Source organism: Convolutriloba macropyga, chromosome 4, assembly GCF_964194025.1.
Source record: "Convolutriloba macropyga chromosome 4, txConMacr16.3, whole genome shotgun sequence".
Taxonomy (NCBI): Eukaryota; Metazoa; Xenacoelomorpha; order Acoela; family Convolutidae; genus Convolutriloba; species Convolutriloba macropyga.
Genome location: NC_134471.1, coordinates 41,610,338 through 41,632,068, shown reverse-complemented (window position 1 = coordinate 41,632,068; position 21,731 = coordinate 41,610,338). Strand labels below are relative to the sequence as shown.

The 21,731-nt window shown below is 35.9% G+C and overlaps 1 protein-coding gene across 1 annotated transcript in view; it reads right to left on the bottom strand.

Moving 5' to 3' along the window:
- LOC142338076 (uncharacterized) overlaps positions 1–21,731 on the bottom strand; it is a 200,544-nt gene that overhangs the window by 167,007 nt on the left and 11,806 nt on the right. Inside the window, exons 2-6 of the mRNA XM_075387709.1 lie at positions 18,829–19,060; positions 18,580–18,720; positions 14,469–14,531; positions 8,204–8,242; positions 7,127–7,238 (exon numbers count right to left, since the gene is read on the bottom strand). Coding sequence (XP_075243824.1) covers positions 7,127–7,238; positions 8,204–8,242; positions 14,469–14,531; positions 18,580–18,720; positions 18,829–18,880 — 407 coding nt within the window. The 5' untranslated portion in view covers positions 18,881–19,060. The remainder of the gene's footprint in view (positions 1–7,126; positions 7,239–8,203; positions 8,243–14,468; positions 14,532–18,579; positions 18,721–18,828; positions 19,061–21,731) is intronic.

The following is a 21,731-nucleotide window of genomic DNA, read 5'->3' as shown; positions in this document are numbered from 1 at the left end:
AAAGATTGCTAAATTTTGTACAACCACATAAAACCGACCTCCAAAATGTCTCGAGTTAGGCATCAAAACAAGTATGTCTATCTCCGGACTGGAACTTTTATATTTGAGACCTGTAAGATTAATTTTCTGCTTTCAAATTACGAATTCATTTTGAGAAAGGTACACCAAAGAAATTCTCTCGGTCTTTACCAGTTTATTCCGTTTCTAATGGCAAAAAGTCGCAAGAAAACGGTCAGATGAAAAGCAATAACACTAAAACTTGCATAAAAAGATCACCGGGTCTAAATTAATTGCTGATTGATTATTGAAAGCAGTTAAAGCATAATAATTAGAAGGGCAAAAAACTTGTCATGAGCAATTAAAAGAACTTAAAAGGGGTAGACGAAACTTTTTAGGGTGGAGAACAGAAAAGTCAAAAAACTTTTGAGGATGAAAAAATCAATTGCCTATACCCACGGAGGCGGCGATAAATTGACCATAGATTCCAGACTGTCAGCAAAGAGCTACGATAGCTTCGCAGACCTATCGTCTGAGAGCGCTAAGGCCAAAAATACCAGAAACTTTTAGTTTTAGCTGTTTGCTGCGATCTCAACCTGATTTAAAAAACTAGTATACTTGGTGTTATTTAAGTTAGCCGTCCTCAAGATATCCCCAGTTAACCATAACTTCTTCAACCAAAGCAAGCAAACGACTTGAGGAATTCTCAAGTATTTTGAATTTGGAAGCAAAATAATAACGGCTGAGGTTAAAAAATCGTTTAAATTTAATGATATGTCAGTGTGTGTGAGTGCGTGCGTGTGTGTCTGTGTGAGTGTAAAAACATAAGAAGCCACAACGTTTGTTTTTAAGAATATTGCTTTGCATAAGATCAGCCTAAAACTTAAAGTACTGTTTGTTCCCCTCTCAACGGGGGACTTTGACGTAACTTCAACTCCTACTTCTCCTTAGTCTACACGGCCCAATCAGTGAAAGGCACCCAACTATTTTTTTACATACTATCAGAAACACTGTGGAAATTCGAAAAACTTAAAGCCCAATTGTCAAGTATTCTGAAATTGGATGCAAAATAATAACCGCTGAGATCAACAAAAATGCTTAATGATAAAACTTATCAGCTGATAAAGCTTTTAACACCTCGAACTTACACAAAACAAAGATTGCTAAATTTTGTACAACCACTTAAAACCGACCTCCAAAATGTCTCGAGTTAGGCATCAAAACAAGTATGTCTATCTCCGGACTGGAACTTTTATATTTGAGAACTGTAAGATTAAATTTCTGCTTTCAAATTACGAATTCATTTTGAGAAAGGTACACCAAAGAAATTCTCTCGGTCTTTACAAGTTTAATCCGTTTCTAATGGCAAAAAGTCGCAAGAAAAACGGTCAGATGAAAAGCAATAACACTAAAACTTGCATAAAAAGATCACCAGGTCTAAATTAATTGCTGATTGATTATTGAAAGCAGTTAAAGCATAATAATTAGAAGGGCAAAAAACTTGTCATGAGCAATTAAAAGAACTTAAAAGGGGTAGACAAAACTTTTTAGGGTGGAGAACAGAAAAGTCAAAAAACTTTTGAGGATGAAACAATTGCCTATACCCACGGAGGCGGCGATAAATTGACCATAGATTGCAGACTGTCAGCAAAGAGCTACGATAGCTTCGCAGACCTATCGTCTGAGAGCGCTAAGGCCAAAAATACCAGAAACTTTTAGTTTTAGCTGTTTGCTGCGATCTCAACCTGATTTAAAAAACTAGTATACTTGGTGTTATTTAAGTTAGCCGTCCTCAAGATATCCCCAGTTAACCATAACTTCTTCAACCAAAGCAAGCAAACGACTTGAGGAATTCTCAAGTACTTTGAATTTGGAAGCAAAATAACGGCTAAGGTAAAAAAAAATCGTTTAAATTTAATGATATGTGAGTGTGTGTGAGTGCGTGCGTGTGTGTCTGTGTGAGTTTAAAAACATAAGAAGCCACAACGTTTTTTTAGGAAAATTGCTTTGCATAAGAAGAGCCTAAAATTTAAAGTACTGTTTATTCCCCTCTCAACGGTAGACTTTGACGTAATTGCAACTCCTCTTTCTCTTTAGTCTACACGGCCCAATCAGTGAAAGGCACTGATCTATTTGTTTACACAGACTATCAAACACGTGGGAAATTCGAAGAACTTAATGCCAAATTCTCAAGTATTTTGGATGCAAGTTTACAAGTTTAATCCGTTTCTAATGGCAAAAAGTCGCAAGAAAAACGGTCAGATGAAAAGCAATAACACTAAAACTTGCATAAAAAGATCACCAGAACTAAATTAATTGCTGATTGATTATTGAAAGCAATTAAAGCATAATAATTAGAAGGGCAAAAAACTTCTGTCATGAGCAATTAATAGAACTTAAAAGGTGTGGACTAAATTTTTTAGGGTGGACAACCGAAAAGTCAAAAAAATTTGCAAGCTGAGAAACTTAATTGCTTATAACTCCAGAGGCGGTAGTCAATTGAATATAGATCTCAGACTGTCAGCAAAAAGTTACAATAGGAATTCTCAAGTATTTTGAAATTGGAAGCAAAATGATAATGGCTGAGGTCAACAAACTCGTTTTTATTTAATGATCTGTGAGTGCGAGGGCACGTATGTGTGTTTCTGTAAAAACATGAGCCGCAAAGTTCGTTCTTAGGAAAACTGCTTTGCATGAAGACAGCCTAAAATTTAAAGGACTGTTCATTCTTCTCTCAACGGTAGACTTTGACGTAATTGCAAATCCTACTTCGCCTTAGTCTACACGGCCCATCAGTGAAAGGCACCGATCTATTTGTTTGCACAGACTATCAGAAACACGGGGGAAATTCGAAGAACTTAATGCCACATTCTCAAGTATTTTGAATTTGGATGCAAAATGATAACCGCTAAGGTCAACAAAACCGTTTAATGATAAAACTTATCAGCTGATAAAGATATCAGCGCCTCGCAATTACAAAAACAAAGATTGCTAATTTTTTTACAACCACTTAAAAACGACCTCCAAAATGTCTCAAGTTAGGCATGAAAACTAGTATGTCTATCTCTGAAAGCAAACTCTTTTATATCTAAGAAACATACGATTAATTTTCTGCAGTTTGTTTTGAGAAAAGCACACCAAAGGAATTCTCTCGGGCTTTAGAAGTTTATCCCGTTTCTGGAGGCAAAAGTCACAAGAAAAACGGTCAGATGAAAACCAATAATACTAAAACTTGCATAAAAAGATCACCAGGACTAAATTAATTGCTGATTGATTATTGAAAGCAATTAAAGCATAATAATTAGAAGGGCAAAAAACTTCTGTCATGAGCAATTAATAGAACTTAAAAGGTGTGGACTAAATTTTTTAGGGTGGACAACCGAAAAGTCAAAAAAATTTGCAAGCTGAGAAACTTAATTGCTGATAACTCCGGAGGCGGTAGTCAATTGAATATAGATCTCAGACTGTCAGCAAAAAGTTACGATAGGAATTCTCAAGTATTTTGAAATTGGAAGCAAAATGATAATGGCTGAGGTCAACAAACTCGTTTTTATTTAATGATCTGTGAGTGTGAGTGAGTGCGAGGGCACGTATGTGTGTTTGTGCAAAAACATGAGCCGCAAAGTTCGTTTTTAGGAAAACTGCTTTGCATGAAGACAGCCTAAAATTTAAAGGACTGTTCATTCTTCTCTCAACGGTAGACTTTGACGTAATTGCAAATCCTACTTCGCCTTAGTCTACACGGCCCATCAGTGAAAGGCACCGATCTATTTGTTTGCACAGACTATCAGAAACACGGGGGAAATTCGAAGAACTTAATGCCACATTCTCAAGTATTTTGAATTTGGATGCTAAATGATAACCGCTAAGGTCAACAAAATCGTTTAATGATAAAACTTATCAGCTGATAAAGATCTCAGCGCCTCGCAATTACAAAAACAAAGATTGCTAATTTTTTTACAACCACTTAAAAACGACCTCCAAAATGTCTCAAGTTAGGCATGAAAACTAGTATGTCTATCTCTGAAAGCAAACTCTTTTATATCTAAGAAACATACGATTAATTTTCTGCAGTTTGTTTTGAGAAAAGCACACCAAAGGAATTCTCTCGGGCTTTAGAAGTTTATCCCGTTTCTGGAGTCAAAAAGTCACAAGAAAAACGGTCAGATGAAAACCAATAACACTAAAAATCGCACAAAAAGATCACCTGGCCTAAATTAATTGCCGATTGATTATTGAAAGCAATTAAAGCATGATAATTAGAAGGGCAAAAAACAATGTCATAAAGTTTTTGAGGCTGAATTAATTGCTTATACGCCCGGAGGGGGCAATCAATTGAAACTGGATCGCTGACTGTCAGCAAAGAGCTAATATAGCTTCGTAGATCTGTCGTCTGAATGTGCTAATGCCAAAAATACCAAAAATTTAAACTTTGCTGCGATCTCAATCTGATTTACAGAATTAGAATACTTGGTGTTATTTAAGTTAGCAGTCCTCAAGATATCCCCAGTCAACCACAACTTTTCCAATCAAAGCAAGCAAACGACTTGAGGAATTCTCAAGTATTTTGAATTTGGAGGCAAAATAATAACGGCTAAGGTAAAAAAAATCGTTTAAATTTAATGGGATAAGAGTGTGTGTGAGTGCGTGCGTGTAAAAATTATAAGAAGCCACAAGGTTTGTTTTTCGGAAAATTGCTTTGCATAAGAACAGCATAAAATTTAAAGGACTGTTTATTCTCCTCTCAACGGTAGGCTTTGACGTAATTGCAACTCCTCTTTCTCTTTAGTCTACACGGCCCAATCATTGAAAGGCACCGATCTATTTGTTTACACAGACTATCAAACACGTGGGAAATTCGAAGAACTTAATGCCAAATTCTCAAGTATTTTGGATGCAAAATGATAATCGCTTAACCGCTAAGGCCAACAAAATCGCCTAATGATAAAAACTTAACAGCTGATAAAGCTTTCAACCCCTCGAACTTACACAAAACAAAGATTGCTAAATTTTGTAAAACCACTTAAAAACGACCTCAAAAATGTCTCAAGTTAGGCATCAAAACAAGTATGCCTATCTCTGAAAGCAAACTCTTTTGTATTTGAGAAACGTACGATTAATTTTCTGCAAGCAAATTATACGTTTGTTTTGAGAAAGGCACACCAAAGGTATTTTCTCGGGCTTTAGAAGTTTATCCCGTTTCTGGAGGCAAAAGTCACAAAAAAAACGGTCAGATAAAAACCAATAACACTAAAAAAACGCTTAAATAGATCACCTGGACTAAATTAATTGCCGATTGATTATTGAAAGCAATTAAAGCGTGATAATTAGAAGGGCAAAAAACTTCTGTCATGAGCAATTAATAGAACTTAAAAGGGGTGGGACTTAACCTTTCAGGTTGGAGAACAGAAATGTCAAAGTGTTTGAGGCTGATTTAATAGCTTATACGCCCGGAGAGGGCAATCAATTGAACTTGGATCGCAGACTGTCAGCAAAGAGCTAAGAAAGCTTCGTAGATCTGTCGTCTGAAAGTGCTAAAGCCAACAATACCAAAAATTTAAACTGTTTACTGCAATTTAAATCTGATTTACAGAATTAGTATACTTGGTGTTATTTAAGTTAGCAGTCCTCAAGATATCCCCAGTCACCCATAACTTCTTCAATCAAAGCAAGCAAACTACTTGAGGAATTCTCAAGTATTTTGAATTTGGAAGCAAATAATAACGGGTAAGGTGAAAAAAATCGTTTAAATTTAATGAGATGTGAGTGTGTGAGAGTGCGTGCGTGTAAAAAACATAAAAAGCCACAATGTTTGTTTTTCGGAAAACTGCTTTGCCTAAGAACAGCATAAAATTAAAACTGTTCATTCCCTTCTCAACAGTGGACTTTGACGTAATTGCAACTCCTACTTCCTCTTAGTCTACACGGCCCAATCAGTGAAAGGCACCCCACTATTTTTTTACATACACTATAAGAAACACTGTGGACATTCAAAAAACTTAAAGCCAAATTGTCAAGTATTTTGAAACTGGATGCAAAATGATAACGGCTGAGGTCAACAAACTCGTTTATATTTAATGATCTGTGAGTGTGCGTGAGTGCGAGCGCGCGTATGTGTGTGTGTGCAAAAACATGAGCCGCAAAGTTCGTTTTTAGGAAAACTGCTTTGCATGAAGACAGCCTAAAATTTGAAGGACTGTTTATTCTCCACTCAACGGTAGACTTTGACGTAATTGCAAATCCTACTTCTCCTTAGTCTAAACGGCCAAATCAGTAAAAGGCAACGATCTATTTGTTTACACAGACTATCAGAAACACGGGGGAAATTCGAAGAACTTAACGCTACATTCTCAAGTATTTCGAGTTTGGATGCAAAATGATAACCACTAAGGTCAACAAAATCGACCTAAAAGCAGAAATGACGTCACGCAGACAAATTTTAACTGCAAAGCAGTAGAAGTCACTGAAATCATTGAAAAAGTCAGGGCAAGACGAAGAAAAAAACATAGCAGGACGAGTCCTGACGAACAATTCAAAAAGAATTTCCATTAACTAAACATTAAATTAGACCTAGAACGGACTATGAGTGAATTGGGAAAACCATATCTGAAAAAAAAATCAGATAAAAAACAGAAAATCAATGTCAAAATGCCTTATATGAACAAAAAACACTACCGAGAAATAGAAATTCGGTTGAAACAAAAAAAACTATGCCTAAAACGAACGATGAATGGATTGGGAAAACCATTTAGAAAAAAATTTCGATCCAAAAAATCGAAAAAACAGTAAATATCAAAGTGAAATTGCCACACGGAACAAAAAAAACCACTAGCGAGAAAGCGAATTTTTGATCAAACACCGTTTTCTCACTCTACTTTAAAATTAGAGCGGAAAAAATTCACACCGCAAAACCACTCGCTTTTTCGCTCGACTTCCTGCTTCGGCGTGGCTAAATTCACTACTCCAATCTAACCTCAAAAATCATGAAAATGTGCAAACAGATCTTAAAAAAAGACAGCTCCCCAATACAATTCAAATTCTTTGAATTGTAAAAAAAAGGAGAGCGCCTAAATAATAGCCGTTTGAGAGGCTGACGGCGGCTGTTAATAAGTATCATTATTAGCCGGACCTATCTCCAATGGACGTTTTGGTGATGGTGGGTGGCTGCACAACTGACAGGGATCTCTTGCCAGACCAGCTACTGCTTGACTTTGACCTCACATTGGGGAACTTGCTCTGTACTGAAAAGACAACACAAACTTAACTTAACATCTACTCTTAGGAAGCACTTAGGTTGAAACAACAATTGACTTTAGTACAGAAAAGCAATTAACGGACACCCTCTACAAATAATATTAGCTCATTACACGACGTACAACTCAACAACAATGCAGTTCTCAATATCAATGACATCAACTTGATTATAATAAGAGTCTAAACAATGTTACGTTCACTACAATAAAGTTGATTTGGTTTGTTAGGTAATCACAATAAAACACATACAAATACAATTTCCCTATACTTCATTGAGCTGTGTTCCATTAATAAGGCGCGCTACAGTTGATCGGTCAAATAGTAATGGAAATGGGTTGGTTTTGTCGATGGAAATGCAATTATGAAACGAAACGGATGCTTCCGCTCACCCCATAAAAAACGGTTGCTTTCATACAACTATTTGAACAAATTATGCAATTCTGGACTGAAATTAACATTTCATACAGTCATAAAGGTTTAACTTGTCATTACAAATTATGTATGTCTGTTCAATCACATTTGGTCATATTCCACGGGGGGGGGGGGGGGAGAAAACAAATGACGCTGTTGCTGTTTTTATTTGACTAGATTTGATGAGAAAGACTAGATTTGATGATAACATTTTGGACAAAGACAGATTGAAAGGCGACAGACTTTACCACAACGAGATTATACAAGAGAGCTTGAACTGTTTCCATCAAATTCACGTCATTAAACACAGTTGACGAACTCCGCTTCAATACAAGCACTTTTTAACTTTAATTCGTCCTAACACGCAATTTTGAGCAGCCTTAATTTTCTAAACGTTAAACTCGCTAGAAACAGTTCATTCTATCGGTGTCATACATCACATTTCCGTTCATTTCCACACGACCTCACAGAAACGTAAAACTACTTAAGTTTTTGAATTTCGCGACAGGTTTGTTTTTCAAGATTCAGTGAACAAACTAACGCGTAGTTTTGCTCCGCAAAACGTCTGTACAATCTCTTTCTAAGAAGAGACGATAGTAAAATTAGCTAAAGATGATTGTATTCTACCAGGTAATGGGCGGGGAGGGACGTATAGTTTTTCAGAAGTTTACTTTCTATCATAGAAATTCAATTCATGACAAGCATGTTTTTTATTCTCCACTCGTCAATATTTCACATCAAAATTTCATATTGAAATAACACAAACTCAATAGGCTCCTCCCCTTGAACTCAAAACCGAGTTCTCCAATATAAAGTGCTTAAGAGATCGTTGAGATAAAAACCAATTTTGTTAAGGTACATGTTCAAGTGGGCGGGGGCGAGGGGAGGTGGGAGTGGTTAAGTGGAAATGAGAACAGGGCGTATCCCTCGCTGCTATTCTGCGACTGTTGCTTCGCTGAAGTGGGAGGGAGGGGAAGGACAAAAAATCGAAAGACAGTAAACCAAAAAGATAAGAATTAAAAAGCAAGTTTTCATGCGCATTTTAAAACAGAACTTATTGTCGTTGTTAATAATAAACCTAAACCTCCTCATGTCTAATGAATTGCTCTCGAACGACGGGCGGAACCTTTTAACTAGGAGGGGGTGTAGCATAACAGTTTTTTAATGGGTGCAAAAAAACATCTTAGAGGGGTTCAAACCCCCAAATTCCATGATGGGAGTCTCACATCTTAAACTCTAAGCCATACCGTCGTCGCAAAATTGGTCATCCGAAAAATTTTGCATCAAAAAAATAGCCGGCAGACTTCAAGAAGTGACTCGAAGCGTCACATTTTCCCGAAAGAGAACCATAATTGCATCCCAAACCACTGTCTTGTCTGAAAAGAATTATTCTCTACCTCACCACAGTTCAACTTTTCGGTAACGAGAAAAATTTCATTCAGCATTTACGAATTTGAAGCATGCAAAAAAAAACATTTTTTTCTTAATTCAGACACGACACAAAAATCTACATAAATTTAAATTGAGACTGAAAAAAGATTGAGACGCAAAAAATCATGAAACAACTAAGTTTGAGAAACATATCTGGTTGGTAACGTTGAACAATAGCCGAATCATTTAAGATAGATAAAAAATTAGCTGGTTAACAGCTGTAACGAAGTGACTGGTCTCAACAGCTGGTCTCAAATCTGAAATTAACGCCGTGACCCAAAAGAAATACTGCGGATGCGCATGGCAGATCACATTCTAAGAAACTAAACTGATTTGAAAAAGAAATTTAAGTCTCAAGGAAACAATACCCTTTTCTTTGTGGCAATACAGCATCTCAAAAAGAAAACAATTATTTCTCTCAATGAAAATATATTAGTTAAATCGAATTCAAACTACACCAAAAAAAACTTCAGTACAGACAAAGTAAACCGATTAATATTAAAGGCAGAAAATTGTTTATAATCAAATTCACGCCCCAAACGTCACAAAAAATGAATACCAATAAAATCATTCCTTAATCTCAGTAAAAAATAAACAAGTAACGAAAGCAAATTCTTAGCTGCGTGATGTTAAATCAAATTAGATGCAAAAATCGACGAAAATAGGAACAAATCTTAAAACTTTTAGTTAACAACTCATGAAAGTAGAGTAGAGGGAAAGAAAATATAGGTTATTGAAAAACTCAGCATAAATATATGCGAGAAATAAAACCGTGCCAAATGATAGAATGCACAGGATATGAACGCATTGTAGAAAAAATAGCAATAACTTCACAATTTTAAATTTTCAAACACGAACTGATTTAAGTACCAACATAGCGGAAAATAGCCGTCGTTGACCCGCTTGCCACAACCCAATTGAAACAGAACAATAAAAAAGCCGGCAGATTGCTGGAAAATAGCCGCGATAGACGCTTGTGGTATTCCATGGATTGAAACAACTAAAGAAATAGGATTGACAAGTCGACCACCAGTCCTTTAATAGACCACTAAACATTTTGGGTTATATTCAGATTGTCAATTTTATGACACATACGGTCTATAAGGAAAAAACCTTGAAAAGAAGAGCTTTTTCAAAATTAATATTCGAAATCAAAAACTCAAGACTAATACACAAGAATTAGGGCATATAGGTTTGGCACTACTTAGATGCACACAAATGATCTTTAACTAGTAAATGTTCATAAAATAAAGTTCCATAAGTGAGTTCAGTAGTCATTTTTTGAGTGAGCTAAGTCACGCAATCGACCTAAAAGCAGAAATGACGTCACGCACACAAATTTTTACTGAAAAGCAGTTGAAGTCACTGAAGTCATTGAAAAAGTCAATTCCAAGAATTCAGGTCGTAAGAATCATCTATGGAGACGACGAATTAAAAAAACATAGCAGGACAAGTCCTGACGTACAATTCAAAGAATTTTCATTGACTAAACAGAAAAACTAGAACAAGAATGGACTATGAGTGAATTGAGAAAACCATTTAAAAAAAATAAGATAAAAAATAGGAAAAAAAACAGAAAATCAAAGTCAAAATGCCGCATGTGAACAAAAAAAACCACTAGCGAGAAATGAAAATTCAATTCAAACAAAAACTAGGCCTAGAATGAGCTGTGAATGGATTGGGAAAACCATTTAGAAAAAAATCCGATCCAAAAAATCGAAAAAACGGTAAAAATCAGAGTGGAATTGCCGCATGTGAACAAAAAACTACTACCGAGAAATCGAATTTTTGTTCAAACACCATTTTCTCACTCTACTTTAAAATTAGAGCTAAAAAAATTCACGCCGCAAGACCACTCGCTTTTTCGCTCCATTTCCTGTTTCGGCGTGACCAAAATCACCACTCCAATTTGACTTCAAAAATCATGAAAATGTGTGAACAGATCTTAAAAAAAAAGAAGACAGCGCCCCAATACAATTCAAATTCTTTGAATTGTAAAAAACACGATGTCCCAAATAAAGCCGCCATCGCTTCGAGGCTATTTAAAAAAGATAGGAATTGACAGATTTTTTCAAAGTCTCAAAAGTGTCGTAATTCGGTGCGCAGTTTCAGTCGTATTCTAAAATTGTACTTTTATCAATTTCTAAACTGAAGGCTTCTAAGGTTAAAACTAATGTTAGCTAGCAATCATTCTAATGAACTTTGACCTAATGCACTTTCACTAAGTGACCGGGCTTTATCGGTTTATCCCGTTTCTTTTGATTTTACTCTTCACAATATTGTGCAATTTATCGAGTGAATGGATTTAAAAACCATTCAGTTGAAACAGTGAGTGAGGTAAGTCAGAAGTCAAACGTGAAAGTCGTGACTTAAAACTTATGTGATCAAAAGGTAAAAACGAATTAAAAAAAGGAGAGCGCCTAAATAATAGCCGTTGAGAAGCTAAAGGCGACAATTAAAAACAAAAACATTTTGTTTATCATTGATAGTTCAGTTAGAGATAATCGCAGATTGAAATCAATGAAATATTTTAACTACATTGTCGAAATGTTGTTAAAAATTCAATTAATAAACAAATTTTCATTGATTTTAGACGCTTAACGTCGGCAAAAGTTTATTTATCAATAACAAGACATGTTAGCCACTCAGATAGCAGCAACAGCCTTGTGCTTAAAAATCGAACTGAAATAGAAACAAAAAACTGGAACAAACAAACTTGGACAAAAAACGTTAAGATCGGATTACTATGTATAAATAAAAACACCCTCATAAAATACAGAAGCATTCAATGCGCAAATTATTGTAGCGACGTTTGTATATATATATATATATATATATATATATATATATATATATATACATATATATATATATATATATATATATATATATATATATATTGACTGATTGCCAAAAAATTTGATTAAAAAATCCAGAAATGAAGAAACTATTGAAAAAAGCCAAAACAATTATGAAATTTGAGCTGAGTTTGCACTTGAAACGCATAAATAGGCTCTCAAGAAAACTCAATTCCAGATGTTTAAATACCGATGCAGTGTTAATCAAAAGCTATTTTTTCAGGGTTTTGGAGCTCACTAAAACGTAACCACCTTAATAAATACCAACTATGAAAACAGGCGACAGAACAGAAAACTAATTTTGACACTGACTAGGAATTACAAGAATGAATTAAACGCTTTTAGTTACAGCGGAAAAACTGTTCAAACGTTTGGTAGTGCTGGACAAGTTTTGACGAAACTTAATCTAAACAACATAGCTGAGAGATTGCCAGAAACTATCCGCAACAACTTTGTAGATTTGCGATCTCAAAAAGACAGTAAAGAAATAGAACACATTTTTTTCAAATGCTGAGATGTTAGATTTTGATAGGGAATCTGTATGATTTATTGCTGCTTCTACTAACTGTTCTCAAATCAACTTCCTACAGAGTGATACATACTCACTTGACTTCATCTCATCGAATTAAAGTAAAAAAAAGTCATTTTGATAGTGAGGAAGTCATTTTTGAGAGTGAGGTCAGTCACGTGTGACCAAATTTAATCACGCGATAGGCAAAAAAATTCACTCCATTAAGAGTGAAAAATGATGTCATACACGCAATTTGGTTGAAATTGCATGAACGAATTAACAAAAAGCAGATTTGAAGTGATATGGTCGTAACAAAAATCTTAACGATGAAAAAAACCAAGAGCAGGCCAATAATAGCGCCAACTATCGCAGTGAAACTGTTAAAAACAAATTCGCGTAAATTGTAGGACTTGACATCGCGCCATTTCGTCTGAACACTCGTATTCAGAGGACAACTCATAGGCGAGGTGCACACACTCGTATTGGTACGACTCGCCTTTCGCTCCACTCTCCAATTCTGTTCAACACCCAAAGCACTCCAAATTTTTCTAAGCCTGACATAACCAGCTTAAAAATTTACTACAGTAAAACTGCTTCGAAAAAAGATGGAATATAAGGCGAAAACTCGATTAGGTGAACACATTCTTTGTAGCTATCAGGCTAAAATTTTAACTAAAGTTTTGTGAGAATTAAGCGAATTTCATTTAGAACACTTAGAAGCGCTATCTCAAAATCCGCTTGAGGAAATGAAGCAATCAAGTATCTCTAACATATGTCTACATGGTAGTAAATTTTAAAAACGCCCACAATTTTTTTTGCAATATTCAACATTTGCAGCAGTTCATTTCATGTCCATCCATCATTTATGGCAACATTTTTCTGAATTTTCCTACGCACCATAACTCTAAATTATTAAAGGTAAAGCAGTGAGCTTTTGCTCATGCCCCCCCATTTTTTGCCATATATCATTGCCCGAATGTTAACCAGGGTCAGAATTAGTTAGCAAAAACGGTACATTTTACACGTGCTTCGTTTACTCATTTGCATGTTATGGACTTTTATATGGACCATAACAAGACAATTGTTATGGACTTTTGAGTACTTAATAGCGGAGTACTTTATAAGTGGACTTCGAAGTACCGCTTTTACGTATTTTAATTGGTATTCGGTTAATGTCCACGAAACCTTAGAAAAACTTTCGCCTAGTGGCTACAAAAATTGCGTTTGCATAATCTCGAGTTTTGCTTAATTTCCCATGCACAAAAAATACATTTCTCCAATACTTCTCTTTGAGTCGTTAAAAGACAACGCCTCAAAACAATTTGCATTCTTTGAATTATAAAAAGACCGATAGAAAACCAATACTCATCTTCGATTCGAAAAACCTCAAGAAAACACCAACAATAAATGATTCAATTTTTGTTCGAGAGCAATTAATCATGGTTCGTTTCAAATATTATAGTTGGCGAATGCTCCATTCAAATGCAATTTTCCTGGCCCCACATATGCCTCAAGATAATTTCCATTCGTGATAAATTCTCAATGGGTGAGTAAAAAGAGACCAGTAGAGCGTTGCAAGTGGCCTTTTCGATTTCTCATTAAGCAAATGTGTAATTTGTCGAGTCAGAACAGTCTGTGGTAGCTTCATATCAGGTCAGTCATACCACTAAATCGTATCCAAAAATAGGCTTATCTCAATTTTGGAAAAAAAATGTGGGCAAAATTTAGTTGGGCATTTGATTAACATTATAACATCCAAGATTTCTGCAATTGAAAAATTATAGTCAATTGAAAGACGGCCTATCTTCAATATAGCGTTCAAATGACCAGAGGAGCTGACCTCTTTTAGGCGTAGATCCTAATTTACAGAGAATATAGGCGGAATATTCGAGTTACTGTTTCAAAAGTAAAATATTAGATTTACTGTCCCTTCGATCGAATGTCCTTTCCCCTGCATGGGGAGGGGTAGGGGTACGTGGTGTGAAGGTGTAGTAGTGTAGACCTACGCTGCGACAAATTTGTCATCGGAAGCGAGAGGAGGCGCGAAGTGCGCGTTTGAAAGACAGAAACTGAAATCAGTCATCACACTCAATCTCATACAAAACAAACATGGTGGCATAACATGGTCAAGTACATGGTGCTGCTGATAGTAGCTTAACTCACATTTTCATTTGGTAATAGTAATCCCCCGCACATTATGCACCCCCAGATAGAGAGCACGTGCCATTACATAGCAAATCATTATGCCAAAATATGGCACGTGCGCTAATGATAATCAGTATTTTGCACACACTAAGCTTGGGGGGACGGAACAATCCTAACATTGAAAGCCAAATTTTTAAAAAACAATGATACATTAGCGTGTATGGTACGGTAAAAGAACCCTTAAATATCAGGCTTTAGAATTGTCCCGTTTCAGTTCGAAGCAAATTACATGCAAACCTAACACGCTTCGATGTCAGCTTTTAGTCCAAACGTTGTCCACTTCATTAGTTCGAGTGTTAGGGTTAATTGAGCGGCATTTAAAGCATTTTGCACTTTGAGCTTCAATTAAATTGTCAAAATATTGTAACAATCATTAACATAAAACAGAAATTAGGCTCCAAAATTAAACATAGCCGGTAGATTGCCGGAAAATAGCCACGATAGACGCTTGTGGCCTTCCATACACTGAAACAACTAAAGAAATAAGATTGACAGATCGACCACCAGCTTTTTAATAGACCACTAGATTTTTCGGGCTAGATTCGGACTGTCATTTTTATGACACATTTGACCTAATGAAGCTTTTTAAAAATTAATATTCAATATTAAAAACTCAAGACTCTATTACTAAGGAATTAGGGCATATTTTGGGCATAAGTTTGGCACTACTTAGAAGCAATATTGACCTTTAATTAGTAAATGTTCATAAAGTCACGCAATTGACCTAAAAGCAGAAATTACGTCACGAACAAAAATTTTAACTGCAAAGCAGTAGAAGTCAAAGAAGTCATTGAAAAAGTCAATTCCAAAAATTCAGGGTAAGACAAAACAAAAATCTGTTAGACGATTAAAAAAATTTAGGAGCGCAATAAACGCCGCCTGGAATTGCTGCCGCGGCTATTAATTATTTGTGGCAACATAGGAAATTATATTACGTAATCTATAATCAAAATTCTGAAATCTGTACGTTTGAAATACTTCAAAATATCAACGAAACATTGCAAAGATTAAAACACCCAAGTTGCTCTCCAAAATGCGAAAAATTTAAAACTCTCTATAATTGAACATAGTCTCTCTGCAACCCATTTCTCCTTCCTCACGTTTTGATTTGAATGTTTGTAGTTAAATTTTTTAAAAAAAAACTAGATCCAACATTTGATTCAAATTCTGAACACAGATAAATATTCAAAACATGCAATTTCCAACTGCAAAAAAGTTGTGCCTCTGATCATTGATCCCATTTTTTGGAGACCTTCGGTCACATTTTTAACGAGGGAGAGTGAGAAAAACTTGTAAATGGTCGATCGAGAGACCACCAAAAATTGTGAAGAATACTTCTCAAACAGCAACATTTAAAACAACAGCAAGAAACTATCATAGCTGGCAGATTGCCAGAAAATGGCCGCAATAGCTTCGTAGATCTGCAGTCTCAATAACATAACCGACTAAACGTCGGAAGAATTACTCTCGAACGACTAGCATGAGCTCTAATCAATTGCAGCTTGCTTCAGTCGGGGGGGGGGGGGGGGAGGGAGCCTAAATGGGACAAAGAAGTTCAATAGTGGGCTTCAAATAACAAACATTAGAGGTTAAGATATAGCACTATTAAGATTTAAAGTAAAAAAATGCCAGCAGTTTCGGCGCACTTTTCAGTTGACTTTAAGTATTAAATTGCCCTCAATTGAGTTCAGCTGCTTGAAATTGTGATTGAGAGAGGATTTTAGATCACGCGAAACGCAAAAAGTCAAGGGCGTAAAAGTCACTCGAGAAGTCAAAATAGTCAAGCAAAAATTTTGCATAAAAAAGACACACACGTTTACAATAATTGCTATGAACTTCGTTCAAGAGCAATTAAAAACAGTAAAAAAAGGCAGACCAAAAAATCGTCTTTTCAATGAAGGCTGATATGTTATATTTTGATTTAAAATCTGTATAAGTTTTTGCTGCCTCTATTAGCTGCTCTCAAATAACCTTCATTTAGAGTGACACACACCCATGTGACCTTATCTCTTTGAATTAAATTAAATAGAAGTCAATTTCAAAGTGAGGAAGTCATTTTTGAGAGTGGGTTAAGTCAATTGTGACCCAAATTTAATCACGCGAATGAAGAAAAAACTGTCTCCACTAAGAGCGAAAAATGACGCCACGCCCGCACTTCAGCTGAAATTGCATGAACGAATGAACAAATAGCAAATTTGAAGTGGTTGTGACGTCATATCGTCGTAACAAAAATCGCGACGAAATAAAAAAAACCAAGAGAAGGCAAATAATAGCCCCAGCTATCGCTGTGCGGCTATTAAAAATCAAATGACTTGTCGAACAATGAATTTTTGGAATGCTATTAAACCTCTTCGTCCAAATCCTGGAGTAATCTTGTTTTTTCAGAAGCTAAAGGTACATATTTTTTGTTTCAAATATCCATAAAACACATTTTTTGAAAACATTCAAGTTGTTTTAATCTAGACAACTAAGATGCGCACGCTTCAAGGTCATACAGCAGCACCTGTAAAATCATCGATCTGCATAGGTAAAGTTTAAATTGTTCCGCAGTAATTGTTTTTCAGATTAGGAAAGCATCTACATGCTTTCTTTAACCTTTCAACAATAAGATTGTTTGAGATCCGATCGAAACTGACTCCCACTTCATTCCGAAATTTTACGTTTTCCACAATTAAGTCATCTGCAAAATCAATTTTTGCTATTCTCTCGTTCAATTTGTCAAATTCCAGTTTGTCAATTTGTTAAATCATATTGGAAATTCAGTGAATTCGAACGCAATCTCAATTTGTCGGCAAACATCCAGGGTGTAGAATCAAGAAGAATACTGGACAGGTCAATTATAAAAATTAAAAAGCAGAGGACCCAGAACAGAACCTTGCAGCACAGCTGAGCACGCTCTGAGATGACCAAGAGTCATTCACTTTTACTATTTGCTTGTTGCCAAAGAGCTAGCTCCAAAAGAATGTAATATAGTCAAAGTCAAAGTTGAATCGCGTCAGTTTAGTAACCAACGAGTTAAAAGTACCTTGCCAAAAACCTCTTCATAATCCATATAAACTGCGGGAATTTGCGCTTTAATTTTGATTAGCCGATTCAAAATTATCAATTACCTGAATGATTGGGCGTTTATTTGACTGGAAACCAAACTGCTTAAAATAAATTTTTGCCTTGATAAGTCATAAATGATACAATATGGTCTTTCAAAAATTAAGGATCATATAACTAGCAGACTCATCCCCCTGTAATGTTGATGATCAGATTTGAAACTTTTTTGTGGAGGTTTTATTAAATCCATCTTCCAGATCCCATTTTGCAAATATGACTGAACTAAGAACTGAGCTTATAATGCCGCCAAAAAACTGGTATAGGTGTCGGAAGCATAGTGGAGAAATAATCATTTGTTTCATAAGTAAAGGTTTTTGTTTTCATAACTTCGTACATAACTTTGGCTGGAGTTAAATGCGGAAAAACATCTGCTACTGTTACGGTATTTTGTGATTCGAGAACCGTAACTTTAAAATTTGTCACAAAAAATTATTGAAAGCTTAAACAATTATACTATCGGACTTAAGACGCCTGTTTTGATAGATCATAAATTGTGGAAACATGTTTGATTTCATTCTCCTCACAAGGGTAACATTCATCGAGGGTTGAGGCTCCATTAATGAAATTTTGTCAAGTTAAACAGTTTTTTGTCTCACTAAGTTTAACTATATCGTAAGTTGAAAAAAAGAGACGTTCACTTTGTAGTATAATCATAGTACGGAATGCCCGAGGACAGAGAAGACAATGAAATTCATTTAAAGCGCAAACATTTATCACTCAATTGTATGTTTTTTGCATGCTGTTGATTGACATTTCGAAGTGACGTTATCAAACAATTTAGTTTAGATTTGTTCTACAAAAACTCACACTTCCTATTGAATGGGGGTTGACTTTCCAGGGGTATCTGGTTATCTGGCCCCATCTCTTCAAAGGCCAGCACCAACATGACAACCTCTTCTTGTTCATTCTTGACTGGCACTATCAACACCTGGCATAGAAAGTGTGACTCTGAAATTAAAAAAAAAACACCTTAAACGTTTATTAAGTCCGACGTCGGCATAGGATTTGTGATAACGTTATTTTGACGAGTTAGCATAACTGCATTCATTGACTTACTATTTTGGCGATAGAGAGTGATCTCACAATTGACCTCAAGTTTGGTCTGCATACACGTTTTTCATTTCGGCCACGGCTGATGGGGCTGTGCGTCGCCCGTATAAGAACTCGCACCAGCACGACTTTTGCATGATGTCTGAACGTGAGAATCCAGTAAGGTTGCAAAAGCCATCATTTGCGTAGATTATAGCACAATTAGCGGTCCTCGCATTTGCTATTATAAATTTTCTCCCTAAAATAGGCCATATACACTCCTTAAAATTCGCAGCTTTCATTTTGATATTATTTTTCGTCTGTGAACACCCCTTCCCCTCAGCTTAGTGGATGCATATTATCTTCAACCCCGGGAGCACGAGCAATATTTTCAATTCGATTCAATTAATAATGGAACGAGCTATGTAAATGGTGGTTGAATAAAGTGGTGGGTGGTGGTGGTGGTGGTGGTGGTGGGGGGGGGGGGGGGGGGGGGGGCATTTTAACTTATCTTTATGTATATACTTTATGAGTGATCACAAGCAGCAGCAATAGTATTAGTAGTAGTAATGGACTTAAATTTAAAGACTGGTAAAGACTTAAATTTACCAGGAACCGAATTCTGACAATAATTAATTTAATCTTTACAGAAGGTAAAGGATAATTTTTTTTAAAAAAATGAAAATATGAAAATCAACATAACATCTTAAAATCAACATCTGCAAACGACACAGTGGCATTTGATTGACTACGTACATGTTCTTGTCAAATCATATTTTATATTACGTAATTTTATGGAAAATTACAAACGATTTGTAGTTGTTTGGGGGGCACAGAATATTAACTCACTGATGTCATTAAAATCATTGACCAAGGAAGTAATACGATTAAAATAAGTAGTCTGTGATTGCTTTGATTTTGCAATTCAAACTTGATACCACTTTTTCTCACTTCGTAAAACTCTTCTTGACAGTGAAACAATAATCAAAATGAACACAACTGTTACATCTGACAATAGTCGCAAAAAACTTCAGATCACAGCTCAAGAGTTGATAATGCGATAGGAATTGCATCGGTAGTAGCCAAGAGATCAATATAACTCCTTTTCCGAAACACAAACTCAAGGATTTCTCAACGAAGCTCAATTACCCGTAGATGCGTGATATTGGCCTGCAAATAAGGAGACCAGTACAGTGAAAAAACAAAACACACGCGGAATTTAGATTACATTTGACCTTAATAGGTACAATTCACAGAACATTATGCCCTAGGTAGCGGTAGCTGAAATTCTTCCTAGCCTTGTTCATTCTGAGCAAACGTGGAAGTCCCATTTGAGAAATCTAGTAAATTCAATTCCAAGATCTGAGGTTATCTGAGTAAATTGCAGATTTTCATTATTTAATGAAAGTCATACAGTGCTCGCTGTTGAAGAAGGAATATGCGGACATTTCGACGTATTGATTTTCAAGCTTTTACATTTTGACCAAGAAGAGAGCAGATCGAGATCTGTTTGGCAGTCAGCAAAGAGATCAGTCGTTGAACATCACAGCTCAGTAGCATCCGCAAAGCGGTAACAACCACGATTCGGAAGTGAGAACATATCGTCAATATAATTGGAAACAGAAGTGGCCCAAGTACACTTGTTAGCGGGGCACAGCTTGGTGTCCATCCAGACAATCCGCTGTATCATGCCTTGTACGTAAGATCGCATTAAATTAAAGAAGTCAATGTCTAAACCAAACATCGAAGAGAGTAGCATGATTCACCGTATCAAATGCATTACTGCCCTCCAGATATAGCACATGTAACAAATCATCAATAAATTTAACTTGCTAAGTAATCGAAAACAAATCATTAAAAAAATCATCAATAAAGTCGACTTGTTAAGTAATCGTCGAATGTCCTTGTTGAAAACCGAGTGGGTTGGATTTTAACTTATATCGAAACTTTGAATACAAAAAATTGAAAACAATTCACTCCAGCGCAACAGACAAGCGCGTTAGAATGCATATTGGCAATAATTTTTGAAATTCTTTTTACACCGTTCGAATGAGGAGGATTTATATGAGCACGTTTCCAGAACTTCCGGTCATCGAGTGTCGTCAAAATGAAGCTGAGGAGTAAATATACAGATGAAAAATATAAGAGCAAAAATTGAAAATAAACTAGAAATACCATTGCAAGCTGCTATAGCTTTCGGAGAGAATCGAACGAAAGAAACTGTTCGAGAGATTTTCTTTGTCTGCGGAAAGTCTCAGCTGATTGGTGTTTCAAAAACATTTTATTGGGTACAGTAGGCCTGCCGCTAGGTTATTTAAATAATGCAAACGCATCATTGGTAGATATATATCTATTTGAGTTCAAAAACGACGCCTTGTCTAATGCATATTATTCATGTACGCCCCTTTTCAAGCGTGGTGATAAATGAATGGTTAGCGGCACGTCTCCTAGCTGTTTCCAACTTGATGAAAAGTGAGCGAAAGATAGAAGGCAAAAACCTGTTTGTTTCGTTTCTCCGACAGTGAGCACAAAAGTGCAGTGATAAAACTTGATAACAGTGAAGGAAAGCTATCGTCAGAGTTAGTTCCCCAAGAAAAGTTGGACCAAATACTAACATTTGCCAAAGTATTCTTGAAGGCGCACAGCTCAAAACTGCTCAGTGAATATTCAGTGGAATGAAGTGAACATGAGGAAAAACTGCGTTCGTACTTCAAAGTGATTGGGGAACGATCAGAAATACTGAAGTAAGGCTGTTCGTAATCCTCAGCCTCCGATTGAGAAAAAGGCTAAATAAAAAATAGTGCCGCTTGCGCGCCAGATTTTTTATGATTTGTTCCAGGGATTCTGTATGATTTGTTCGCTTGTGCGTCATTAGCTAAGAACTCTATCAATACTTGTTCATCCGATCGAGTGCTCTTTAGAGTTCTTCA